Here is a 26982-nt window from a genome sequence, read left to right as displayed (position 1 = left end):
GCTGCCAGAGGATGTAGATGCGTAAAGCGGATCGCAGAATTCTTCCTTGTTGACGTACTAAATAAGATTCTTCTGATTATTTCTAGCCAGCTCCTGAAGAAATGTTCAAACCAGCAAGTGTTCCTTTATCATAATCGAATTCATCTTTTTGTTCCACTTCCATGTCATCTAAAAATTGCATACTATTGAATGACTTATTCTCAGATAGCCATAGTCACTATGAAAAAGCTTCTTTCAAGGACAAAAGCGTGTCTTGCCCAGCATATTTCACCTTTGAATAGGAAACTCATTACCCAACAGATCTTAACTGCTCTAATAGTCCAAACTTGCAGATGAAGTCCTAAATTTTGATATAAAACAGTGCCTCCAAACTCTAAAGTACACCTGGGAGCTCAGCTGCAGTAATAATATGCTAGCCTCAGTCTGCACGTTTTTAGCTGCAAATACTTCCACTCATGCATTAGTTTTCCTTAGTTCCACTTGAGTCTCAGCAACATCGCCAGCCAGTTCCAAGGTTTCAGCTGTGTTTGAGCTACCAGAACACTCAGTTGTACCTAAAATTTTCTGGTAAAGAAATATATTCAGCCTACTTCCCGTGGGACGTGGGTAAGGTTTTACCCACTTCCACCTCTCGGATCTATTAACTTGAAATAGCTAACCCTATGTAAGCACATATAGCTGAATACCATCCTTAGGCACTTCAGGTTCTCTCTGGAGCCTACAGCTCTCATATCCCACATCGCCTCCATGAACTACATCAATGGTGTTTGAGATAGTCAGAATTCTGTAACTTGAAAGAGCCACACTTCAACGTTCTACTTGCAAACCACCTGCATAGAATTGTTTGCCCATCCTTTAATACAAAATTCAGGGAAATTCTAGGTTAAAAAACTCACACACTTGGAAACATTTATTTTCCCCTATTCCACTTCTTGATTCTTGCAGTTTTTTAGATGTCTGGGCATAGCTGAACTTCCAGTAAGCTGCTCCACTATGTCATGTTACTTAAAACCTGCTGTTTATTTATCACAAGCCCCTCCCAGAGCATCACCTAGTGTTATAATAATGCAAAATAAAAAGCATCTTAAAATATGTAATGACTCTTTCCAAGCACAGTATCAAGTTTCAAGAAGTGAGATTTAGCATTTTCTATTAAAAATGAACAAATATCTAACAGAAAATTGTTTCTAAAAGTCAACTCTATAGAAATATTTTGTCTTATGACTAGATCTTCAAACTATGAATTGTTTTGCTAATCTTGTTACATGAAAAAAATTGTACCACTATACACACCAGTCCATAATCACAGAAATCATTATCATCTTGCTCAGCTTCTAACTCTTCTTCATGATCAGTGAAAAAGTCTTCAAATACAACATCCTCAATAATGCTGCTCTGAAATATTAATATATTTGCATATTTGAATATGTACAATACTATTATTTTAGTCATCCATAGAAAACATAGTAACAGATTAAGACTATCATGCATTTGAGTTAAAGATTTATGATGATCAACATCACAGAAGCCATTTATCCTAGACTTCTGATGGAGCACATTCTTTAATGTGATCAAGAATCACATGGTGCAAAAGGAGTAGAGACCTGAGGAAACTGATTACTGCTACCCGATTCTCTAAAGTTTTTACCTTTAGCTTTGGTAATTTACATCGGGTTGCAGCAGTCCCTATAGTAACAAGAACACAGCTCTCAATTTGGGCATAGTAAGGCCAAATTGATGGGGGGATGGGGAACTATGTGAGGTTTATTTCTGCTGTCGATTAATCCATGCATAAATATGCTTTATCTCTTGCACAGGAGTGTGATCTGGTCATGAAATGCTAGTTTCTCTGTAACCTTTGCCATATGAAGGTGAAGAGTGCTACAAATACATGCATAGAACAGGCATAGAGCAGACGATTTTGGTGGAGCTGGAGCCCAAAACATTTTTAAAGCTTCTGGATAAATGGAAACCTTCAAAACCAACACAATTCAGTTATCAACTAACATAAATCCAGTTTATAAATGTCTGTACTGAATCTGAACTATTAGGTGATAAAATGCCATTTTCTGCTGAACATGATTTTGTCAAAAATAATCGCACAAAACGCAATGAATTCCTGAGAGGTATAGGGTGCCACAGCCTGAACGAACCACCTGTTTTGCTCTTTTAGTGTTTTTGCTTGTTATTAACTAGCATATTAGCATATCTTGTTAGTTCAGAGAAGGAATTAAGAACTGAGATATGAGGTTGAAGAACAACACTCCCCATTGATGAAAAACTCCCCATACATTTTTATATTGCATACTGTCAAATGTCAAAAAAACAGCAGAACTTTATTTCCAAGGTGTTCTGCTCTTCTGTGTCTTTGTTACATGACACAATTTAAAAAGAAACAAAGCACCTTTTTTTTTGCCCACGGATTTTGTGTCTTCATTTGTAGGATTGTATCATAGAATCATAGGTTGGAAAAGACCTCTAAGATCATCGAGTCCAACCATCACCCCAACACCACCATTCCTACATATACAGCACACATTTATTAAAATTACTTCTTACTTTCTCTCCTAACAGTTGCAATTGTGGCTTTTTAAGACAACATTCAGCTACTTTTTTGCATTCAGTTAGACTTTTTGATGTATGAGGGGGAAGAAAGTGAATCTCATCTGTCCGATTATTCTGGAATTGCTCTGAAATATGAACTCCTTCATAACAAATTCTGCAGCAACATAAAATATGAATAAAATACTATTGTTATGTCAGGTATTAACAGCATAAAAATAGCTTTGTTGTTAAAGACTCTTAGGCAAAATTTAAATCACACTAGAAACAAACTATGAATAAATTTTTTTTCTAAGCTAAAGATTGAAATTACTTAATATACAATGGAAATCTGGTGCCAAACTTCTCATTTTCATAGTTATACACCAAATAATTTTAAGACTACTTTCATGATTAGGTCCATGGTGTATATTATAGCAGTCACCAGAAAAACGTAACACTGAGCTTTAAATTAGTATGAAATGCATTACACGCGTAACTTCCTGCATGGCAAATACACATCTCAAGTGCTGTGCTTACAGTCAGGTATACTTAAATGCCAAAGAGAACTGATTTCAGCAGGAATGCTGGCTGGTTTTGAACAGCACCTTATGTGATTACTTGGGGACTGGATTCTGATTTTATTATTTGTTTGCCATTTTTAAAAGTAAATCTACCTATGACACACACCTCGCAAAAGAAATATATCACTTTAGAAAGTTGTAGATTGACGTAATTATATATCCCAACTTCCTATCTATCTACAGTTTCAATTTCGAAAAACAGTGAACACTTTTACACAACACAGTAACTCATAAGCATGCATGTGTATACATATATATAAAATCCTGTAATAACTTTTCTATTTCTGTTTCCTTTGTTCCTGGCACCTCTAAAGGGAAATTCAAGTTTGAAGAATCTATTACATCTACCAAGCTGGTAAAATTATTTTAGAGATTAGTAGCAACTATTAATATTTATCAATTAAACAGATATTATACAAGATTTATATATAAACTTATAATGAATCTTTTTATTTAACGGAGAGCAGAAATTACATTTATATTTTTTGCTATTCTTGTAGCTTGTTTTATAGTACAATAACAAAGTTCTCACATAGTTCTCATTGGACTAGCAATTACAAGCACAGAATGCAATAAATGGTAAAATGTGTAATATGTATAGAAAAGAATAAGAAAAACACTCGATTTCATACATTGAGGTATCCATATATGTATGTAAATTAAAATGCACATTAGATGGAACACGACTTTACTCAACACCTTGGCATATGCCAACACTGACATCTAATGGTGTTAGTCAGGTTTGGGGTAGTTTTTCTGTAGGCACTAAATGATGAAGTTTCTTTGTCCATTCATGGAAGTAACGTGTGTAACTTCTGTTACTTGCAACTTCACTGCCAGATGTATATGTGCTATAGTGGACTTGATCCTCATTTATTCTAATTGCAATGTATTTCCATGTTAAGACCTATTTAAATTATCAGAATACTGTGTAAAGGGGGCATCTCAACATAACTGAGAACCAGCCATTTGATTCAGCAAACAAAATGCCTTCTGAAGTACATTTGGATGTTGAAAAGGAATCCTTAAAATATAGCACTAGCCCAGAAGTTATAGTTCTTACACAGAGAGAAAGATTATAGATCTGGGAGTAGTTCTTGAACTCTTTCTGGAATGTTCCTTTCTTCAAGTGAAGCTTTGACAAAATACCTATTTCTTAAAGAGAGGAAAAACAAGAACTCAAAACCTAGCTTTTGACAAGTGTTTGGCCTTCCTAGCTTGCTTTACATCTAAGTATTTGGTGGTTCTGACTTTTCAAGGTGGCTGTCTGCATAAAAGGAATGTCAAGTGAAGTTATACAAGATACAAAAAGGTATAAAACAATCAAAATATTCCTTAGCATTTGGCAGTTAAAAGTGTTTAAAGTGAACAATGTAAAAAGAGCTGTACCTCTTTTAGGGCACTTTTGTCATAAATAGTTTTCAAGCTACAAATCCCGTTAAATTTTATGTAGCATATCTGCCAGGAACAGGTTTGACTATCCATATATAATGTTCATAAAAATCTATTTACCTTAATAGTTGTCTTCATGGCTAAAAAAATCAGATTTTAACTTCCAGATAACTGATGCCTGCTGAGTATGCCAAGACTAAACAGGACAGCAAAAGCAAGGCACCTCTGCTATCTGATGAAATAAACTTAATACAGTCAATCCCAGGAAAGAGTTGTAGCTGACCTTGGGAAGTTTACATCTTGATGAATTGATACACTTTGCTCTGCAAGACATTTTTTGCAGATGTGAAAAGTTATATATATTTTTAAGCCAGTGGATATTTTTCATAGTGAAGACAAGACTTCAAAACAAGAAAATTATTGCTTTCTTGATCTGATCTACCATAATATCCTACCACAGCAGGCTTCTTTAGACTTTGTTACAGTCAGACAAGATTCTTTCACAGAAGAACAGAGAACTAGTACAAAAGAAATAAAGATAGTTCTATTGCTATTTAAACAGCTGACAAAGTCATTTGAATTTCACTGTCCACTAAATAAAAATCATGCTTACCCCTACATAGATCATTTGCATTTGTGAAACGAGCTAAAGATGGGGAATTGTCAGTAATGAAATGTGAACAGCTTAAACGGACATAAATTAGTGTCAGGTAGATTAGACTTTCGACCTTCAAGGCTCACATAAGGCAACCAGTTTTAAAAATTAAAAACAGAAGACGATGGTAGACGGTGCCACTAGATGGCAGTACTCCAAAGAACTTAGTTCTCTAGATCTTGATTAAACGAATTCAGCAAGGAATTTTGGTATGGGCTTCTTTTTAAATTTTAATTCTCTTCATCTCCGGAGAATGTAGCTCTCAAGGTAAAAATTTCTTCCCCAAAAAAATTTCTACTGATTCATAAAGCTCAAACTCACTGTCAATTTCCTCAGTCTGTTGGACACTTCTTGAAAAACAAACCATTCTCTTCAAACCCCGTCCTCCTACAGCTTCTACATTTCACCTCTCAGAGTTCACTTCCCATCCAACTCCTTCAGCTTATGGGGTATTTCAAGGGATTCTGTCCTCTACTCTCTGCTCTGCTTCCTCTACCCTGTTTCCAGCAATGTTCCAGTCAAAGACCATATAGAGGTTCCCTCTCCATGGTAATGAATCAGAGCATGATTCATCACTCTGTTTTTCACCAACAGAAATATCAGATGGTCTTCCTCTTAGGGATGTCAAGCTGCCAGTGCTAGCTTGGCAAGACTGAAAGGTAAGGATCTTATGAGCCTTTCCCTTTTCAATCTTCATGGCCTCCCCACTACTTACTTTCTTCATCACTTTTGCTAGCATTCCATCATTCACACAGATTCAGAATACAGGTGTCATTCACAACATTCTAAAATTAAAATCTTTTTCTAATCTCTCTACAAAGCGAAAGTCTGGTATCTAATTTCGTATCTCGCTTGCTGCAGCATCCATTTCTTTAGCCAAGACAAGCATTATCTTGTTCTGGTCACACTCATTCAAAGCGCTACTGCAAAGATCCTAGTTGCTTGGTTTGAACGTTATCCCATTCTTTCAAGTAACAGAAAAAGAGAAGCTCATTCAAATATAAGATGTTCCTTTGCTTTCAAAGCCTTCACAGCCTTTCCTTTTGTCATCTCTAGACCAGCAAACGATAACAACTTCTGTTTTTGTGACTTCTGACTTCATCACTGCCTTCCTAAGGTTGGGGGTTTTTACTTTCTGAATATCTCTTTTGCCCACCTTCATGCTGCCTCTCATCTAAGAAAAGCTCACTACAGCCATCAATTTATTCTCTCAGAATTTCCTTAAATCTTCTTCCACCATGACCTGCAAAACACTTAATGGCTGGTCTACTGGTATGCTGAAACCACCACTCAGAATGCTGTTTAGTGTCCTTATTCTCGTTGAGTCCTTATATTCTCTGTCTGTATCTATCCACCAACAGACAGAAAATGCCACTGAATCAAAAGCAAACACTCCAATTATCATCATGAATTATATTCATATGCTACCCAAATTCCCGACATAAGCAGAAGTTCACAAAAAGGGAAACATCAGGGCCTAATCCTGTATCCTGAAATAATGTTGTTGATAGTCAGGGTAATAATGACTATATCAAAATAATTCAATTGCTAAAAACTTTCATAAAGCAATTTATGGATTCATACTTTACGGTCAGAGAAAAGCACCATGTTGACCCAACCTGACCTTCTAAATAATACAGATAATAAAATTCCATCAGTATTCTGGCATCAAGCTCACAATTTGCTGGGTGAAACTTAGGATATGCCTCAGAAAGAAATCCAGTTTTGGTTTAAATGCTATAAGTAATGGATCATTTCAGAAGCTACTACTTTAATTGCTATACATTGAAATCTTACAGCTACTCTCAATCTGTCTAGACTGAAGCCTCGACTACTGGGTCTGTTGTGTTTTCGTTTAGCAAATCCTCTTGCATCAGAAACTATACCATGCAGGTAATATATTCAAACCAACTCTTCCTCTCTTGTGTAAAACCAACATAATGATCTTTTAAAATGCCTTAATACAGAACTGATATTCAAGAAAAAGAGACATCGCATACAGGAATCAACAGTTCTGCTTGCTCCCCTGCAATGCTATTTGGAACACTTCGTTAAGTGCATGAAGTGCACGACGTTCCTATGAACCTTCACATGGAAAAAGACACCGAATTAGCCAACAGGAAATCTGCTGCCCCTCTTTGGAACCTAGATTGTTCAGGGGCTGCAGGCAGAAATTTCCCTCCATTTCCAATCCAGAACATGGAGCCCTCTTCTAAAGCTGGATGCATCCATTCTTTCAAGGAAGGGCAAGGTCATTGTTTTTTTTCCTTTTACAAGACAGGAAAAAAGGCAGAATGTGATTTCCATCTCTTTATGATAATTCATTATTGAAGCACAGAGCCAGGAAATGAGAATTTGTTGCTTATCTGAGGATTCAAACCTCACTCACCATTAGATTATTTGACCATTCTGGGTACAGGAAGTTGTGCTGTTGAGCAGAAAAGAATGCAAAAGTCACGCAGCCAAGAGAGAGAACAAGTGGTGACATGACTATCTCAGTTGTTAGAGCACTTACCTGGAACAGAAAAGCTCTGTATAGTTTTTCTAATCCCAAAACTTTTTTCTATATTATTGCTAATGTCTCACCTCCTTTACTTTAAGGTAAACTTGTTTCTTATAGAGTTCAGAGAGTATTACACAGCCATCTTCTGTTGCTTATCTCTCAAAACTGTAAAGCTCCTTTCAGAGTTAATACTTTTCAGGATACAGTCTCCCCTCCTACAAAGGATGACCCTGATTCCCTATTCTTATCCTTATGACCTTGCATTTGGCTGCACTAAAACACATGTTTTTCAAGTGAGCCCAAGTTAACAAGCAACACAAATTGCCCCATAAAACTGACCTGGTATTATCCTTATTTACCACTCCACCATTCTTTAGATCACTACAGACTTTACAAGCAATAATTTTATATTTCTGGAGCTGGTGATACACAGAAACTGTAAGTAGCAAACTGCCAGTCTGAAAAACCATCAGGAAAAACTTGAGAGTATTAAGGCCCCAATTCTGAATTTTTTGAAGTTACTACATAAACTAGAAAGGTGCAAAAAAGCAGTTAAAAATAGTATGTTTCATATTCATTTGTATGCACATTATCTTAGTGCAAAACACTTCAAAAAAAAACCAAAAAAACCAAAGATTTAGGAATTCACTACTATCATATATAAAAATTGGTAACTGATAACACGATAAAACTCAGTAGGCTTATTCCAAAATCCATTTACATTTCCTCACTACTTCTTATAGAACAAATTCTTTGACAGATCTCTTTTTACCTGCTGCATCAACCTTAGAAAAAACTAATTATTAGGCATTTTGGTCCACTTCAACTCCTCATTCATTAAAGATGCAAAATCCTGCAGTTATCACATGACTACCTTTTATATACGCAACAAACACTTCTGACTACACGCTTATATAGGTCCAAGTTCTGTATGTGCTTAGATTTCTGCATGCGTTAAGCTCAACAGAACTACACTGAATAACTTAAAGTTATGCTTGTTCCCAAGTGCTCGTAGAATCAGGATTGAGGTAAGATTGTCTCTGTGATAAAGGGCTAGTGGGTGTGCACTTTAAACCTTTTACTATTGCAAAATTTTACATTCACAGAAAGCCTATTCTATTTGCTCAGTATTTCTTGTTATTTCAATGGGACCTCTCGTGAGCAGGATAAAGTATAAAAATGTTTATATTTGTAACCTAAATCGTGACATATAACTTAAAACGCAATTTATTTTTAAAAACGAACAATACATTTTACATTCTAAGCAAAATAAAAGCCTTTTAGTAACCTTATTCTAATACACATCTACCAAAACAAGACATTTTTTTCAAATCTTTTTCTTTGCCACTTCTTTGAAACTACTAAATACTGAAACACCATGAAAGTTATTTCTCAAGATATAATCCCTTAACTTACAAAATTAATTAAATCATAGTAACTCTGAAAATAAGTATGTTCAAACCTTTTGCTTTCAGCTTGCTCTTTCAAATAAACATCTTTGGAACACATTGGTTCTTCCTCCTTATTGTCTGTGTCCTCTGTTACAAATAAGATATTGTGACCTCTTCTGTCTAAAGTATGATAAATTCTAGAAACCATTTGTAAACAATGAGGCAATATACAGCTAGGAAAAGCAGTACATAGCTGATGAATGCCTGGATAATTTTGACCTCTAGAAAGGAAAGCAAAGAAATCAATAATCTGTTCTCTATATTCAAAAGTACATAGTGTATCACATACTACATCATGACATACATCAGACCGCAGGATATAAGTTACTAACATAAATACTTGGCATAAAGTCCCTGGTAATTCCTACTAAAAGTAGAGATCACATTATTCAGAAAAGAAAAACAGATAAAAGCTTAAATGTTGGTAATAATTTTAAAGTAAACTGTGCAGGAGTCACAATTTTACTTTCCCAAATTCAGTAGAGTTTTCACTTGCTGCACGGAAAACTTCTACCAAGTAATGCAGATTTACAGCTTAAATTAGGTATGTGAATAAATGTTACGTTAAAATGTTACTTATACATTTATCTGCAAATTCTCTCCCATGATAGAAGTACCTGGCAAATACCCTTAAAATTTTGAATTATTTTTATGATATGCTATCACTTGAACTTCTTCCTAGCTTTTCAATTCAGGTGCTGATTTTAGAGGAAACACCAGGTTTTTGACTGTCTTTGAAAAGTTAATAACTAAAAAATTCTGCCATTTAACCCTCCAATCTAAGTTATACTGAAGGTGATGAAAGTCTATTGACTTCAACAGGCCATGGATCAAATTCTGAAAACAGTCTTCAGCTACAGTACGAACTCTACAAAGTTAATAAATGTCTAACCTGCAGACAGTTACAATGTGAAGAGCAGTATAGGGAAAATGCCTGAAATGTAAAAAACTCAGAAATGGCCCCCCAAATGCATGCTACTTTTAATTAAAAGTCCGTAAGTGTCTTCATACTTTAAGAGAAAATCCCGAATGAAAATGGTTAAAATTCCACTTTGAAATTACACTGAACAGTTTTCAGGTTTAACTATTTTTCTGAGGTTTTCCTGAGACAACGACGCTTTCAGCAACTTGGATTTTTGTTTTACTGAGAACTATGCTGTATGTTATAAACAGATGTTATAAAGGGGAAATCAGCAAGAACTACAGAATGAAATAACGAAAAACACAAGACTAATTTATCATGCAGTACATATTCAAGTTACAAAAGTAATATTTTATATTTGCTTACTTCTTCTGAAAAATAATGACAGCAAGAAAGTAAAAGAAAAATCACACATGTAAAGAAAAACACCCACAAAAATCTGTGTATTAACAGAAATTTGACTCACAATCAAGAAATTATCACACCAAGTATATACCAAATGTATCTCCTTTACATTAATATAGTTTGAGTCCCTAAGTTTATAGGCATGTGACAACCCAACAAGAAAGATTCTCAATTTTACTTTAATTAAAATATTTTTTACTTTAATTAAATTTATTTTAACTAAAACTGCTCAAAATAATTTTCTTCAAGCCATACAACGTCAGTATACAGAAAAGACCCTAGACACTTTATGCTTCAACAAAACAGTTTCACCAGATCTTACAATCTAAAGCCTCTACTGAAATCAGTGGCATTTTTTCCCCGAATGAGAACAGGGTCAAGATTACGAAATGAAATGTGAAAGTTAAACATAAAAATGAACTTTCCAGTCTGAAAAGCAACTCAGTCACACAATACATGAGACTGATTAGGATTTAAGGCATGCTTACAGCAACCCTATTTAACAATATTTTTTTAAAACTAATTGAATACATTTACAGCATAAATGGAAATAAGTAACTGTTTTGGGGCATGAAATCAGAGACCGGTGTTTTAATAAGGAGAACACTTTAAAATTAGAAAGAAATATTTCATACTGTTTTTTCAACTTGATAGAGAGTATATAATCTTCATAAATGTTTATAGTAGTTTACATCAGGATGCTCTAACACAGTTCACTTTCTCTGTAATGCAATTATTATTCAATCAAAAAAATAAAAAAATAGATGGCAAACTTACAACATTTGGAGTAATTTCTGCAAACAACGGCAGGCAAAATCATTTTAAAATCCCCTATGAACTTTTTCTCTAATTTTTGTCACTTAATTTAACTAAAAACAATTTGAATGTTATTTTAATTGCATTATCATTACTGCTCTTTTATAGAAGCTTATAATTTCATTGAATGGACTAACTGAATGCTTTATCAACATAAACTGAAATATCTGGGGCATGCTGCAGGTAAAGGTGAATGTTTTTACAGCATACACTCTGCTGAAACAGACTATTTATCATTCTTTGAAAAAGGGGACATGAAAAAACAATACTATGTGTGTGGCCTACATTACCTTCACTTAATGCACTAAATACAGGTTTTTTAGAAAATTGTGCCGTTTCTGCACCATTGATAATCTGACAGTAAGTATTTATTGAAGGTAAAACACTCATTGTCTGTTGACACTATTTGTTTTAATATATAATCTTGCTAACCAAATGATCTTTAAGCAATGCAGATAAGCAATGGCATGCAAAGGGTCACTTAAATGCCAATTTGACTGTTTCATAAACTTAAGCATTCTTTTCCCATGACTATTCTCAGCTACTTAATTGAAAGTATTATCCATTTACAAACTTTAGGCCTGCCATAAAAAGGCTCTCTTCTGTATCCAATAGACCTTTCAGGACACTAAGAACAACAAAAGCTAATAATTAAAGCTGCTTCTTCTTCCCCCCCCCACCCTTTTCTCAATAGAGAAGTGAAGAAGCAACCTATGGTACATCTAAACAAAGCTATCTACAAAGATCTTATTAGCAGTGAAGACAATAAAACTGAAGAGTCTCACTTGACATGGGATGGACAGGATCAGTTAAATTAGGACACTGCGTGTACTACTTTTGTAATCTGCACTCCTACTACAAAATGACAGATACAACCTATGACAAGCGCAAGGTAACAAGCAGTTGTCCTTAAAATTACAGCTCTCCATGTAAAATCTCCTGAATTTCAGACAAGCACTGAGTGTAATACAAATTCAAGTTAATGAATTTTTAATACATCTTCTCTATTTAAAGATGATGACTTACAGCTGGCATTGCTTATATTAAATTTGTGGTATTTTCCATTGTTTGTTTTTAATTATTTTGATTAGATTATGCTCGGAATTGTATGGACAAATTCAGCCCCCGCATAAGCAACTTCAGTTTCTGCTGCAGTAAGAAAAGTTTCATCTGCATACAGCAGGACTAACTAGGCCCTCTGGATTTTAAAAACCGTAAATGAGAACTATTTCAAGGAGACAAATAGAAAATTAAAACTAGATACACCAAACTAAATTTGATCATTTAGATCAGAAATTGCAAGTGTTCAGATCCAAATCTGGAGGGGGATGGCGTTATTTCTTCTCCATACTTATCTATCATGCTATGCACTAATTTAATATATTTTCTGTATTTTTCTTATAACAATGAAATAAGATTAAAAAATTACTTGACCTTTGAAGCCTGAGAAGGCAAAGATTGTTGCAAGTTGTGTTCCTCTTGTAGCTCTTTCTGAACTTCATCTGTTTAAATTTTTGATATTGCTTTTCCTTCCACCTGTAGCACATCCGAGGATGGAGCCTAAAATGTTCATGAACAGAAGGTAGACACATTGTTACAGACTGATAAGTTATATGGATATTATCACACCCACTCTGGAGTAGAACAAGAAGCAATGGCACACAAGCAACTCTGACTATCAGAAAACACAATTCAATTAAACTAGTACAGTTTAGAACTGCTGCCACTAACGCAGATCACAGCAGTGCCCACATCTATTCAGGATATAGAATAAGCCAAGTGTAATAAAAAAAAATTTCCAATGTGCCCTAGCTAAATTGCATTTCTGAATGGTGTATAAGATGAGCGCATTTCAATATATTGCAAAGAGAATAATCAAAAAAGTATCAAAACCATAATTTTACTATTTAGAACTATCAAACTTGGAAGAGCATGAACACATCTAAAAATTGCATACTATTTTTAAGCAAATTCAAACAGATACACGTATTTTAAAGGATGACATTTTTAGAAAACTTTCTTGAAGGTTATGTTTATTAACTACAGGAACTTCAGCAGGAACATTGATGTAAGGATTTCCTACTGTTTCCACCCACAGCTGCTCATTCCTATTTATTAGAGAACTGCCTGCTTAGTTGGGCCAAAAACCTGTTTTTTTCACACTGCACAATGGATCAGATAATTTTACTATTTTTAAGAAAATAGTGAAAAAAAAGGCGTGGAGGGAAGGCAGAAATTAATCTAGATCTCTGATTTGCTTTGCAGAGTGTCCCCACATGGAAATTTTGTCAGGGGCAGCTCACTGTAATCCAGGAGCAAGAGCAAACAGCAAGGAAAAGGAACTACTGAAGTCATCCTTGCTGCCAAAGTGTCTGCTTCTGTTTCATAAAACACAGCTTCAGAATCTACATCCTTGTGCTCCTTTTTCCGTATCGTGATGACCTCCAGAAGTCACTTCCAACCTCAACTGTTCCACAATTCTGTTTCCTGCAAACTGTTAACCATCTTCTTAAAACAGATTAGCAGTCAATAAAAAGCATCAGTAAAAAGGATTCTTCCGAACTCCACTTAAAAGCTTGCATACACAACACAACAAAGCAGGTTCAAGAAAATAAAGAAGTATAATAATAACATAACAGACAGAAACAGAACACCACAGTGGGGAAAAAAAATTTTGAAGTGCTTTGTTTTGAAAAAATTTTCTCTCTCATTATGAAAACTAAGTGTAATTTTTTGCCCAGCTCTTCCTGATACACCATGGTAACTACTGTAAGGCTGGCTAGCTTAATTTATAGGAACCGAAAGAATACAACTGTTGTGACCAAATGCCTTTCTAATTAAGATTTTCAGTCACATATCTGGGTAAATGAATGACAAAAGCACAGGATTTTAGTCTTCTTTGTCCACTCACATGCTTTATTTATCCCAGAATATAACTGGGCACAATGTTTATGTCCACTGATCACTTCAGCAGTACTGCAGTTCTTCAACGAAATCACTGCATGAAAAAATTATGGAAGTTTATAGTTCATAAACAAGTAATATTAATCACCAAGTAAAAGACACTGAGAACTGTAGATACCTGAATGAGTCACTACCTTCTGAAAAGGCTTATTAAAATTATAAATGGTTTCATATATTGTTAATTTTTTTAAACCAACACCACTGTTTATATCAGCACATACATGAAAAAATATAAAGCACTGAAGTCAGGTATTTGATATTTATCAGAGAAACTAGAAGCCAATAAAAATTTTACATAGAGAAAATAGGCTAATAAAAATAAGGAATACAGAAAAGTTTGAAAATAATATGTCTACCTGAAAATGTATCATTAAGATGAGCCAAATATAAGACTATGGTTTTTGCTCTTGAATGTCAGGTAAATGTTTCTGTCATGATCTCTTGTCAAATTTAAAGAAATTGCATGCATTGCCATTACTAGCTTTTGGAATGCCCAGATACTCAAATAATTTGAAAAAAAAAAAGGCATGTAAGTGATATCCAAAGTAACAGAAGATACTCAACAACATTTGTTGATGTCTTAGACACCAATATGGCAAATCAAAACCTTCAAAACTAAAATTACAGCAGCTACTATTTTAAAATCATACACCACAGTTCTGCGATCTCACCGATTTTTGAGAAACAGATCACGAAGGGGGATTTCAACACATGCTTTCTAATGAATTATGGAGACTACACTAAGCAGAGGGGAGTTCCTTTAAGCATAAAGTCAGACAACATGAGCCAACACACTTACTATTAGATGGACATTTTAAATGTATATAATCTCATATTTTATTTCGTTTTCTTTGTAGAAATACCAGTGAACACACAACTTTTAAATCAAAAGATTTATGTAATTCAGTTACAAATGTAACATAAAATTACAATAACTAAAGCAAATATGTGCACTTTTTCATCTGACTGCTTTGCATATATCCAGATTTGCAGGTTCATCTGTACAATCAATCATCTTGAAATTGCATGGGCCCTAAAGCCCACTAAGCAATGCAAAATAATTTCAAAAATAAGATGTCACAAAAACATGCCAATGAGTAGTGTTCTATAGAAATACTAACACAGAGCACATTGCCATTACTTTTGCATAGCAATAGCTCTGCTAAGGATGCGATGCAGCATTTAGCTAATACATATGGTCTTAAAACCATTTCTCTCTCTTTTTCTAAAATTTTGTCTCCATTATTTTTTCTGTGTGTAAAAGTGAAAGCACACACTTTCAAATTAAATAATATATTTAAATTACGTAATACTTGAGTTAAATAGAACCAAACGTATGTTATGTTTTCAGGCGCCAATCTTGTAAACTGCTTTGTGTTGTAAGATCACTGAACACACACTGATGGGTGTTGTTGCAACAATACCATCAGTGCATTACAGAAATGGCATGTTGCCGAAAATAATACTGTCTAAAAACCATCAGCAGAGTACCCCAGTACTGTTTAAATAACTGGGAAACTGTTCTGTTGGCAAACAGCATATAATTCAGAAGTAATAAATAATTGTACTATATTCTTTAATATAAAAATTACCATCAGTGGCATTGTACTGTTGATTGTTTATATGTCAATTTGGCATATTTGGTTTAATAACCAACAGATCAACTAATGTTGCAGAGTATACCCTGCAATCTACACAGATGGCACATGAAATTTCAGTTACTGAAGGATTAGAAACATTTATGACCTATAGACAGACAAATACTGTAAGGAAGATTTCAATATTTCTCTAATTCCACAGAATTTTTAAAACGCAACATAATTTCATTTTCACCCCTTTCCTTCAACACAACTCTAACCCATCTGACAGAAATAATTTTGCTACCACAGAAGTTGCTAGGAAATATGAATCCTTAGCTGCAGAAGAATGTCTGCGAACTGGAACTGCTCAGGTCAGCATCACCAGGTCACTTAGGGCTCTACTTCATGTCCACTCAATCCCCACTGCAGAATGCAGTTCCAGGACTGATGGGTAACTTCTGTCGTCTGCCTGTGACTCACTCCCAGAGCTCCCCTGTCCCTTAGCTTTTCAGGGCAAGCTGTGTGTATCTTTGGTTCTTGGCTATCCTAAAATTAATCAGGAAAGTTGGTTGCTAATGCTCTGGATTTCTATGTGCGTGCCTACCTCTCTATCCCTTTCTCCATGCAGCTTGAAGAGACACAGTAAGGGCTACTCTAGAGTCAGTGGGAGGAGCTGAGGAAGCTGCTGAAGCAAGGCCCTTAGACATTCAGAAGGTTTCTCATTTTGACTAGGCCTCTGCCTTATGATGACTAGATCTTGAAACAACATACTCACAAATACTGGGCAATCAACAAGCATCCCACATGTGTCTGTCTCATCCTCTTTTAATTTTGGTGCCTTTATCTCCTTGTTTTCAACATCTGTATCTGTCTTCCCATGTACCTTATCCAACCCTTTGTTCTTATTTATTTAAGTTTAGGGCAAGGCTATCTGGTATCTCTGCATATAACACTGCCTAGTGGAAATGTGTCTCATTCTTGGTCATCCTTCTCATTATACCATTGTAAACATAATATATGGTGTTATTCTGTTTTATAATAAGCATATATAATAACTTTAAGGCAAAATGATAATTTCCAACGAATGTTAGGGGGTTTATTTTAGTATCTGGTTATAGCCTTGAACTACCAGAATGCTAGAAACTGACAACATTATTTGGTCTTAGCAATAAATTTGTCCTCTGTGGTACTGTCTCTATAAATTTGATACGTGTTCTCTACTAAAAATCTAAGCTTTACAGAGCTGATAGCCTAATGACAGTATTTGTCGTGTGAAATATCGCAAAACCAAAAGGATATTTAGCATTATGCCATTTTCCAGGAAGGCATCCACTTGTTAAATGTAGATTAGGATTCTATTTATACATTGTTTCATTTGTAATCTTCTTTCCAATCTCATAAAGAAAAGCCTAACCCAACATCTGACCGAATGAACCTTAATTTGTTTTTTCCTCTAACATTAAGCTGCAAGACCAGTATGAAGACCTGTTTTATAGAAAATCTTTTAAAGGGCAGGTGAGTAAGGAAACAGCTTGCAGACCTCTGTATGCTCTAAAGTATCAAAACCTTAAGCATGGGAAAACTAATACTATCTCACAATAGTACTAAACCTGCTTACCTGCTTCACCTGCTTTTTATATGTTAACAGCTCATCTTTCGGCCAAGATCCATTTTCTGCTGCTTGAGACTCTTTCTGAACTACTGGTGTCTTCTGAGGGAAAGAGGGAGGGGGAGAAAAAAAAAAAAAAATCAGTGTAAGAGATGAAAGTACGATTTTAAAAAAAAAACACTTTTGTGCTACCTGACAGGTAATTCAGTACAATATTTATTATATGCAATTATTCTTTCATCATCCATGCATTTTATGAAGCACCTAGAACATTGTATCAATTTTATCTTAAGCCATATATTTCCTCAAGATCTCACTAGATTTCCAAAAATAAATATAGCAATAGGCAAAGGACCTACAATGATTAAAACTAAATAATAATATTTACAGAGATTTCTTATCAAAGATCTGGTCTGCTGCTTCTGCAAGTTCTGCTTGTAAGAAGAAATTGCAAAACGTAAGAAAAGACATACATCAGAAATTTATACCAAGAGATCTACTATCCTTTAAAGCAAATAAATCATTAAAGCCCCTAAACATTGAGCAAACCTCCAAACCTATCTAAGTTTAAATACCTAAATCTTTAAAACCGTTTGAATGAAAGGCATAGAATGATGGGCACTAATATATATGAATATAGATGAGTATCTTACGATGCCATTCCCTTAATCAGCACGCTACTTAATAAAAGCGAAATTCTTTTTATCCAGTAGTTCAAGAATCAAACTTCATAAGAGAAGGAATGAACAAGAGACACAAAAGGAAACGAGAGAAAAATAAATGTATATTTGTGATTTATGAAGTACCAAGATGTTTTCAAGGACTATTTCATTTCCTTCACAGTTTTATTGGTTGAGAATATGAGCTACCTATCTTGACAACTCTGCAAGCAAACAGAAGCACTATTAACTTATTATATTTTAACATTCCTAGATAATGCAGAATGTTACCAGGCTCGCTTGGTGAAAATTTGGCAGGACCTGAGATTCAGTTTTTATTTCCTCATGTTCAATTGGTGCCTGTTGTATAAGCAAGAGAAGAAAACTAACATCAAACAAGAATACTAAAAAAAAACCATGTTATTCATACTATCTTACAGAACATAACAACATCAAAACAATATATATGCATAAATTAAAGACTAGGTCTTCATTACACAAATTAGTTTGAAAGCAACAAGTACATTCAAAGACAAATAATCTTAGGCTCATCTTTTGCAAATATTTACACACATGCTTAACTCTTTACTATAAATAACTTCTCCACGGAACTGCTTATAGCAGAAAAGTTTAAAAGCTGAGCACAATTTTCGGATAATCATTTTCTCCACAGGAGAAAATTATAATTGCTCCACTAGCAGAAAAGTTACTGCAAAGTCTGAAGTTGTTCTTAGCTCCCCAATATACTATTCTTTCTTGTCAAAGGAACGGTTCAGCAAGTCCACTTTTGGTTAAAGAATATCCATATGAAAAAAAGCAGAAACAAAACACAGGAACAACTCTCAAAACAGATGGTAGTTTTAAGGACAGTGTGCTTTCTAAGCACCTGGCTAGCAAACACATATGTAACTCAGCACACATGTACTTCACCCTTTGTGCCATATACTGCCTTGAGGAACCAAGCTTTAAAGATAACAGTAACAAACAGAAGCATCACATCTAAACTACATATTATTTTAGAATACAGTTCTTTAAAACTGCTACAGAAATGTTTAATATTTCTGGGGAAAAAATTTCAGAGCCACAAGCTGACGCAAGAAGGCATTAAAGCAATCAGTTGAATATGTGTTAGAAAGTGTCATGTCATTAAAAAAAAATCCTTTGCTGGCACTGCAAATGTCCATTTGCTCTTTTAACGTAAGAATCTTCCACACAGTAGAATTTTTATTGCATTGAGTGTATTCTCCATCTAGCAATCTAAAAGTATTAATTTTTTAATGCCTAGGAATTGTTGCATTTACCTTTAATACCACGTAAGAAGCATATTCTGAGTTGCAACATTTTTTCCTTGCAAATTAGAAATTGAAAGGAAAAAAGGAGGAGCCTTCAGGCCAACACAAAGTGATAGATGCATGTACTATGCCAAAAATGTAAACTATAAAGCAATAAAAGCTATGGCCTCGCAGAAGATTGTACACATTGGTGTTTCACTTTTAACCAAAGCCTCGGTAATTTATCTACCTTTGACAGGAAAGACAGCTTAAGAAAAAAACAATTCATATTACATTTTTTTTCATCACCATGAGAGCAAGGAACTAAGATAGAGGAACACAGCAACAACTCCAACTAAAAGGAACAGATTCAGCATTATCTTCTCAAGCTATACCAAACAACCTCCTTCTTCTTTGCAACACGAATACTTTCAAACATGGTGATTACCATGGACTATTAATTATTACAGTCCTTCTGTGCTGACTGTAATTCTTTCCCCATGCATTTTATTATCCAGGTCACGGAATCAAAGAGAAATTTTCACAAAGTCTTTCATTCAACCCAACTGGACCAACCTGCATTTCTAAACTATTGCATAATAGGTAAATTACAATTTTACATACTAATTTTCCTGTTCTGTCAAAACCAACAGAATTATATGAGGAAATATTATCTTAATTTCATTTTGAACACTTGTACTTGTGATGTGATTGCTTTCCTTTGTGGGGTGTGGTGTCTTCTCTTTTGTCCACTCCCCATGGGAGAATCACAGGCACAATGCTACTTTGTTATTTTAATAAAATTATGTGTACTGTCTATATATGTACAATAGGCCGTGTGTTTGCATTAACAAAAACAAGGCCAAAGAAGTGTGATCTAACTTTGGGAAATAAAAGTGTTAACAGTGACAACTCTTAATTCCAGTGGGAATCTGTTTTTAAGTGTTCTGCCTATTCCTGAGGAAGCTGTTTCCCGCACTGATATTTTAACCTCGTGATGGAAACTTCTACTGGACCTTTAAAAACCAGCTTTATTAGCCATAGCCTTCCTGTGGATGTAGAAAACTGTTTAGGTACCCGAGCACCTTGACAATTCATTAGAAACCATTTTATCATTTTCAGTCACTTTGGTATGTCTGTGGTATCTTTTGTAGCTGAAAAGACTCATTGTGGGTCCTGACATATAGAACATTAAGAATTTTTTTGTTGGCGGATTTTGGGGTTTTTTTATAATTACCTCTAAATTTATCTTACTTAAATATTTTCATCTGGTATTTGTTTGATTCCTCATTTGATAGTTACATTCTGTTAAAATAAATGATTTTCCTCTCTGTTTTGACAAGAAAAGTCTCTATCAGCAGTGCAGAAAAGCCTCTGATAAATGACAAAACAAAGTCAATCTACATGTGCGAACATACAAACATATTAAAACATTCTTTTAACATGGTAAATTTATAGAAATTATTTATACACAAGGATAGTTAATCACCCTGTACCCCTATGACAAAGCTTGAAACTCTGAGAGATTAGAGTCTACCTGATTAAAAACTATTTGTTCTTATATTATAACAGCAGCTTACTGACCTAATGAGGATTAGTCTCTCATTTTGTTAGACTTCAGGGTAAAAAGATAGTCCTTGCCCCACAAAGCCTATAATGTCTTTAAGACAAGCGTAAATGATGTGGGCCTAATGACCGTACAGAACTGGAAAGTGATTGTTGATAAAATGTAACAAACTGCACAACTGGGTTGTTTTTAATGAGTTACTTGCACTGGTAAATTTGAAGAAATAAATAGATAGATTTCAGAAGTCCACACATGCAAACCATCTACCCAACATCTCTCCCTAGGCAGTTTCTTGCAAAGTTATGAAAATAAAACATTTTTTTTCAAAAAAAAACTAAAGTAATATGAGTTAAGTGTTAAAAAAAAAAAAATCTCATGTACCCAGGAGCGGTAGTGTCCATCCCTGAAGACTAAGCAGCTCCCTTCAGCAAGTGGCAGGAAGTGCCACAGCCTTTGCCATGACTGACCTTATTGAGCATAGTCAACAATGTGTGCTTCCTGAATTGATAACATAATAGCAAACTCATAATAAAAAGCATCACTGTCTTGACATAGCTACATTTTAACGGATGCTAAGACCACGAGAAGAACATTCCATAAGCCACCTGTAAGCAGAAAATAAGAAAACCAATAGCAAGAGCTAGGGTTTTCCCACTTAAAGAAAACTAAATGAAACAAATGGAAGCCTCTTACTCATTTCCATGACACTTAGAATACAATTTATAGCACCTAAAGGGAAAAAAATATTTTCAATAAGCCTCTTAAAAATACTGTTTTATCAGAAAACAATATATGATCTGTTGCATAATTTTCATGTCAGATGAAACCAAGAACACATAGAACAATAAGTGAGATAGTGTAAAGTTATGAGCAAATACTTGTTTGTATGTGCTTACAGATGCAAAGCAAATACAAGTCTCTCTCTTCTTGAATTTTAACAATAATTAGTCCCCATCAAACCACTTTTGGGAGAGTATTTATGCATTACAGGGAAAATCTTCTCAAAGCCTCACTATTGAGATTAGCAGACAAGAGACAGAGACGTTTTTTAAAAACTGAAGTATATTTTCTGTTGGCTTCCTGCTAGTATGGTGCACTGTATAGTCCTTGTATAATAGAAGCATTAAAATTTGATGTAATTTTTGAAGAATAAAAATGGTGTTCATTTAGTTACCACCCTCACAAGCTCATCTAAGGTACCAAAGAACTGATCTGCTGAAAACAACGACAACTAATGATGAGCTGTGCAGGTTCATCACCAAGAAAGCTGAACACCAAGAAAATGCATTTCTAATATAAACACCCTCCTATAGATACTAAATCCAACATATAACTTAATAACTCAATATAATTCAGGGATAGCAACAAGTATCAAGGCAACAAATTTACTCCAGACATTGGAAATTACATTATGCTCATAATAAATATTCTGCTTTTTAACAGACAATATGATAGGAAGCATTATTCATAACTGATTTCTCTCGAAGGAAACAGGGTTAAGTGCTAATGTCCCACTGAGCTGGCATTCCATTCCCTAGACAACACTTTTTTTGATGCTGGGGGAAAAACAGCACTCAGCCCCCACAGCAATATCATAAGCTATCAATGCAAACCAGTCATTAATGCAAGATCAAGAATAATATCAAGAGAACAGAATTTTTTTTGAGAGAAATGAAAAACACATTTAATACTGAGAGCTTGTTTTCATTTTACTGGTTCTGTTCTTTTCCTAGGTGTTTATTTTAAAAGAATACATTTCTTACTTCATTAGAGAAGGCAAGCATTGAAACTCAGTGTAAAGTAAATAAACTATGCATAATAGTAAAAAGAATTGCTAGACTCTTCATCCCATTTATAAGGTCACTTAAGTTCAAAAGACACCTGCTGCAAATGCCTTTGATTTTAAAGAAAATATAATCAGCAAGGGTGTCATTCACCCTTGTGAATGTCCATATGTCTATACATAAAAAAACATTAAACCGCAAACAACTGGACCAGAAAGTCATCACCAAGTTCAATTTTTCATTTTACTTTGAATCTGATTGATGTAAGTTTTACAAATAAAGAATTAAGCATCACAGTACTCCAGAGGTGAGATTTTCAAAGCTGAGAGCCCAGTAGCTCCCACCACAAACAACAGAAAATCAATTTTCTTCACTTCAGATTAAGAACATTAGGACTTTCTAGAAGCTAAACTTCTAAAATCTTACCTAGAACACAAGCCATACTTATAAAAGAGTAAGACAAAACACACAATGCAGCACATGTTACTAATCACTACTAATTAGTTTGGGTAAGTTGAACAAGAAACCATTTTCCAGATCCAGGATCTTCTTCAGCCCTCTTCCCATCTGCCCTGAAGTATTTTTGTATCCAGCTGGTAAATTTCAACCAAAAATGACAGTCCCAAATTATTTCATTCCTAAAATACAAGTCAAGCAATGAAGAAGGATCATCTCAATGCTGCCACACTGAGGAAAGTCTTCTCTAATTGCAACCCCCATTGAAATACACCAGAAAATATACAGAGAGTGGCAGACACTGTGCCTCAACCACACCAACAGCTCTCAGAAGAAGAGAACAGAAGAAAACCAGATCAGAGGCCATAAACCTTTTGGAAACCCAGTTTCAGACTATTGCTACTCAGGGACTTACACCTTGAAATTAACTCAGTTCAGGATTCTTTGTTCTCCCAACATTTGTGTTTAATCAAAAGACAGTCAATCTCACATTAAGGGAACGTAAGGTACTACACTTACATTCCATGAGAGATACTCGATGATCTTAAAAGGTATCATTGTGATAGCTGTGTGAAACAATGTTCTTGATCATCTCCTAAAACACAGGTTCACTTGCTTTTCATCAGTCTTCCACACTTCCTTGCAGAGGTAGTTTCTGCTGAAAAGCAGCAGGTCGCCTTCCATGGGTCTACTCATTCCATGGCATCCCCAAGTGCTGCATGAATACCAAGTGTGACAACGATTTTTGTGACATAAATTTCAGCCCTCTTAGAAACAGAACAAAACTATCAGTCTGGCTAAGAAAGGACAAAGAGCCATCTTATAGTAAGTTACTAGCCTAGCTAACAAATGAATCTGCAGCCCTCTGGTGAAAATCTAGGAAAGTTTTCTATAGCATCTACCTGATGCCTAGTATTACTGGTATCTCCTGCTGTAATTAGTTGAAGGGACTCTCTTACAGCTGCTTACACAATCTACCTAACTGTGATAATAAATGATTTGTCTTACGGAGACTTCACAAGCTAAACAATAACTAAAAGAACAATACTTCCAACAACATCCCAAATGCATTTAATGCACTTTTTCATGTGTCAGACAGGAATACATCACCTTAAAAAAGGGACAAGAGAGTCAAGAAAAAGATGCATTAAACTATAAGTAGTATAATAAAAAGAACACCCCAAAAGAGCTTGTGTTTTAATATATTTTTATATTGGCTCATTTTCATTTTTAAGGGACATCAAAAAAACTGGCAGAAGGAACAGTGAGGAATATTCTATGATAGATTAGTGTCTTTATCCATTTGTTTTGTCTGGCTTCTGTGTTGTAACACATTGTAGGAGCTGGAAAAAAAATATACAACTCTTATGAAAGTAATATTTACACAAGAGAAAAATATTGCTCTTGTTCTGGTTCATCTACTTCAATTTTTATGTTGTAGTTCTGGCCAAGAACACTCTCCAGGAGTTCTTTGATCGTCTGGTCTGAGGGAGATGGAGAAGTAGACTGCAGGGAAGCAATTATTTCATCAATAGACCTTGCAACCACTTTCACAGGCAGTGCTGGTGTGGAAGTAGGCTCTTCAGGTTTGCTCTGCTGGAAGTTCTTCTCGTGTATTTTTGAACTGTCTGGTCTAGTCACATCTCTTGCCTCTTCCAACTGTTCTCGAGCAGACCTCACACTTGGCTGCTTGCTTCCTTTTCCCAGCACTCTTCCTGATTTAACATCTAAACCTTGTTGCTTTACTTTTGAAATCACTCTGCTTCTCTTCTTACAGCTTTCCCTGCTTATTTTTCCCTTTCTTGCAATGCTTTTACTTGCATCAGAATCTGTAGAGCTAAATTCACCACTATCTTTAATCACAGTGTGTTTCGTCAGTTTTGTCTTTTCTAAAATTCTGAGGATCCATCTGTAGCATACTCACTCTATCCTTTACTTTACTAACAGCTTTTGTCTTTTCTAATGAGATAGGGGAGCTATTAACATGAAATTTAGACCTGCAGTAACTTGGCTTCTGAGGTGGTGCTAGGTGCTTGACCATTACAATTTTTTTAGTGGTACCTGCAAACGATGCTATTACTGGCAGTTTTACAACTGTACTTTCATGACTACAAGTGGCATTTGCTCTGCTAACTTTTTCAGAGCCGATTCTCTGATTTTTGTCGACACTGTCATCTTCCACAGATTTATTTGTTTGGGTCATCACCCTGAGATCAGGAGTTTGTTTTTTCATGTCTCTTACTTCAGAGGATATCCCTACTTTCTGTGAACATTGGAACACCCTATGAATTAATTAGGAATAATTTTATTTATAGTCATGATGGGCTTATGTGGACACTTTGACCTCTGCAGAGGATAATGTTCTTAACTGACACGACTGACCTGGTGTTAAATCTTCCAATAAGGACTAAATGCTCACATTTCTAGGAGCAGTAACTATCGCTTGTTTGATCTTCAGACTATCCCACCAAGACTCCATGCATATAGTCTCACGTTCCTTAATCACACGCAGCTTATCCACATAACTCAGCCCAAAGTGCTCACGTTTTCTAGCAATTTTCTCCCGCTGTATGCGGCCTGCAAATTCAAACAGAAAGGAGTTTTTGTATTTTACACACCAACACAGAACCCAACCTTGCAAGGACTACTTCATTTTGCTAAGGGCCCCATGTTGTTAAAGTAAGAGTTTTCTGAACATGGATAATTAAGCACTATTAGCATTTTACCTGAGAAAACAACTGAACCATTTCTATCTCTGGGAGCATAAACTGGGAGTTGGACAGAAACCCCCGAGAGAAAAAAAAAAAAAAAAAACTGCGAAAGGATAAAGCTCTACGCCTGCCCGAAGTGACCACCAAAAGCTTTCCACCTACAAAAACTAGCGACCCCTCCACGGCCCGCTCCTCCTTCTGCAGCGGGCAAAGCGCTCCCTCCCCTCACGGAGCATTCGCTGCGCGACAGCCCCAGCCGCCCTGCACCGCCGCATGCCCCGCGCAGGAGGACAGCTCGTCTGCCCCGCCCCGCCCCGCCCCGCACGCCGCTGTCGGCCTCGGGGATGACGAGGAGCCGGGCCCGCACCCTCCAGGTGAGCCACCGCCGCCGCTCCCTCTTGAGCCAGCGGGCAGGGGAACGACGCGCTCTATAACCAAGCAACGAAGCTGCCGCTGGGGGAGAGAGCGGGCAGCGCCGGCAGCCGCTCTCAGCGAGCGCCCCCTGTCGAAGCGGAGGGCCCGGCGTGGGCACGCCGGAGCGGGCCGGGTGTCGAAGCGCGGGCGGACGCGGGCGGCGCGCGGGGCTCTCCCCGCGGGAGGCGGGGCCGCGGCGTGTTTCGCGCGTGGGGCGCTGGCGGGAATTTACTCCCTTGCGTGAGCTGGTACGTGACGGCGCGCGAGGCTCGGCGTCACGCCGGGGCGGTGGCGGGAGGGTCGCCGGAGGCCGCGGCGTGCCCGGGGCCGGCCGTGCCGCTGCGGCCTCCTCTCCCCGGCGCGGGTGGCGAGCCTCGTCCCGCGGCCGGTCACCGCCCGCTTCGGCGCTGCGCCTGGGATGGCATTGCGGGGGGCTGCGGCCGGGCGCGGCCGCTCCCTGCCCGCCGTTACGGCTGCGTTGCTCCGCTCAGGCTCCGTTTCCTCATTGTCGAAGAGTCGGCGTGGCAGAGGAGAGCCGCGTTTGACTCATTTGCCACCATCGATAAAGCTGCTGTCGCCGGGAGTTACCGTACGGTGCTGCGGATGACTGCGGCTTGGCCTCCGCAAACCCGCCGGCGTCATCGCACGCGCCTGGGCAGAAGGCCTGAGACCGGTTCTCTGGGAGGAATCCTGACCCC

The 26982-nt window shown here is 36.4% G+C and overlaps 1 protein-coding gene across 1 annotated transcript in view; it reads right to left on the bottom strand.

Moving 5' to 3' along the window:
- TTC6 (tetratricopeptide repeat domain 6) overlaps positions 1-26145 on the bottom strand; it is a 53370-nt gene extending 27225 nt beyond the window's left edge. Inside the window, 9 exon segments of the mRNA XM_075427141.1 lie at positions 1294-1395; positions 9092-9347; positions 15917-15924; positions 17432-17524; positions 18373-18441; positions 24543-25081; positions 25221-25422; positions 25579-25736; positions 26100-26145. Coding sequence (XP_075283256.1) covers positions 1294-1395; positions 9092-9347; positions 15917-15924; positions 17432-17524; positions 18373-18441; positions 24543-25081; positions 25221-25422; positions 25579-25736; positions 26100-26145 — 1473 coding nt within the window.
- Between the last annotated feature and the right edge of the window lie 837 nt (positions 26146-26982).

This window comes from Opisthocomus hoazin, chromosome 7 (genome assembly GCF_030867145.1).
Source record: "Opisthocomus hoazin isolate bOpiHoa1 chromosome 7, bOpiHoa1.hap1, whole genome shotgun sequence".
Lineage (NCBI taxonomy): Eukaryota > Metazoa > Chordata > Aves > Opisthocomiformes > Opisthocomidae > Opisthocomus > Opisthocomus hoazin.
Note: the sequence above shows the minus strand (reverse complement) of the source record. Positions and strands in the feature narration are given on the sequence as shown.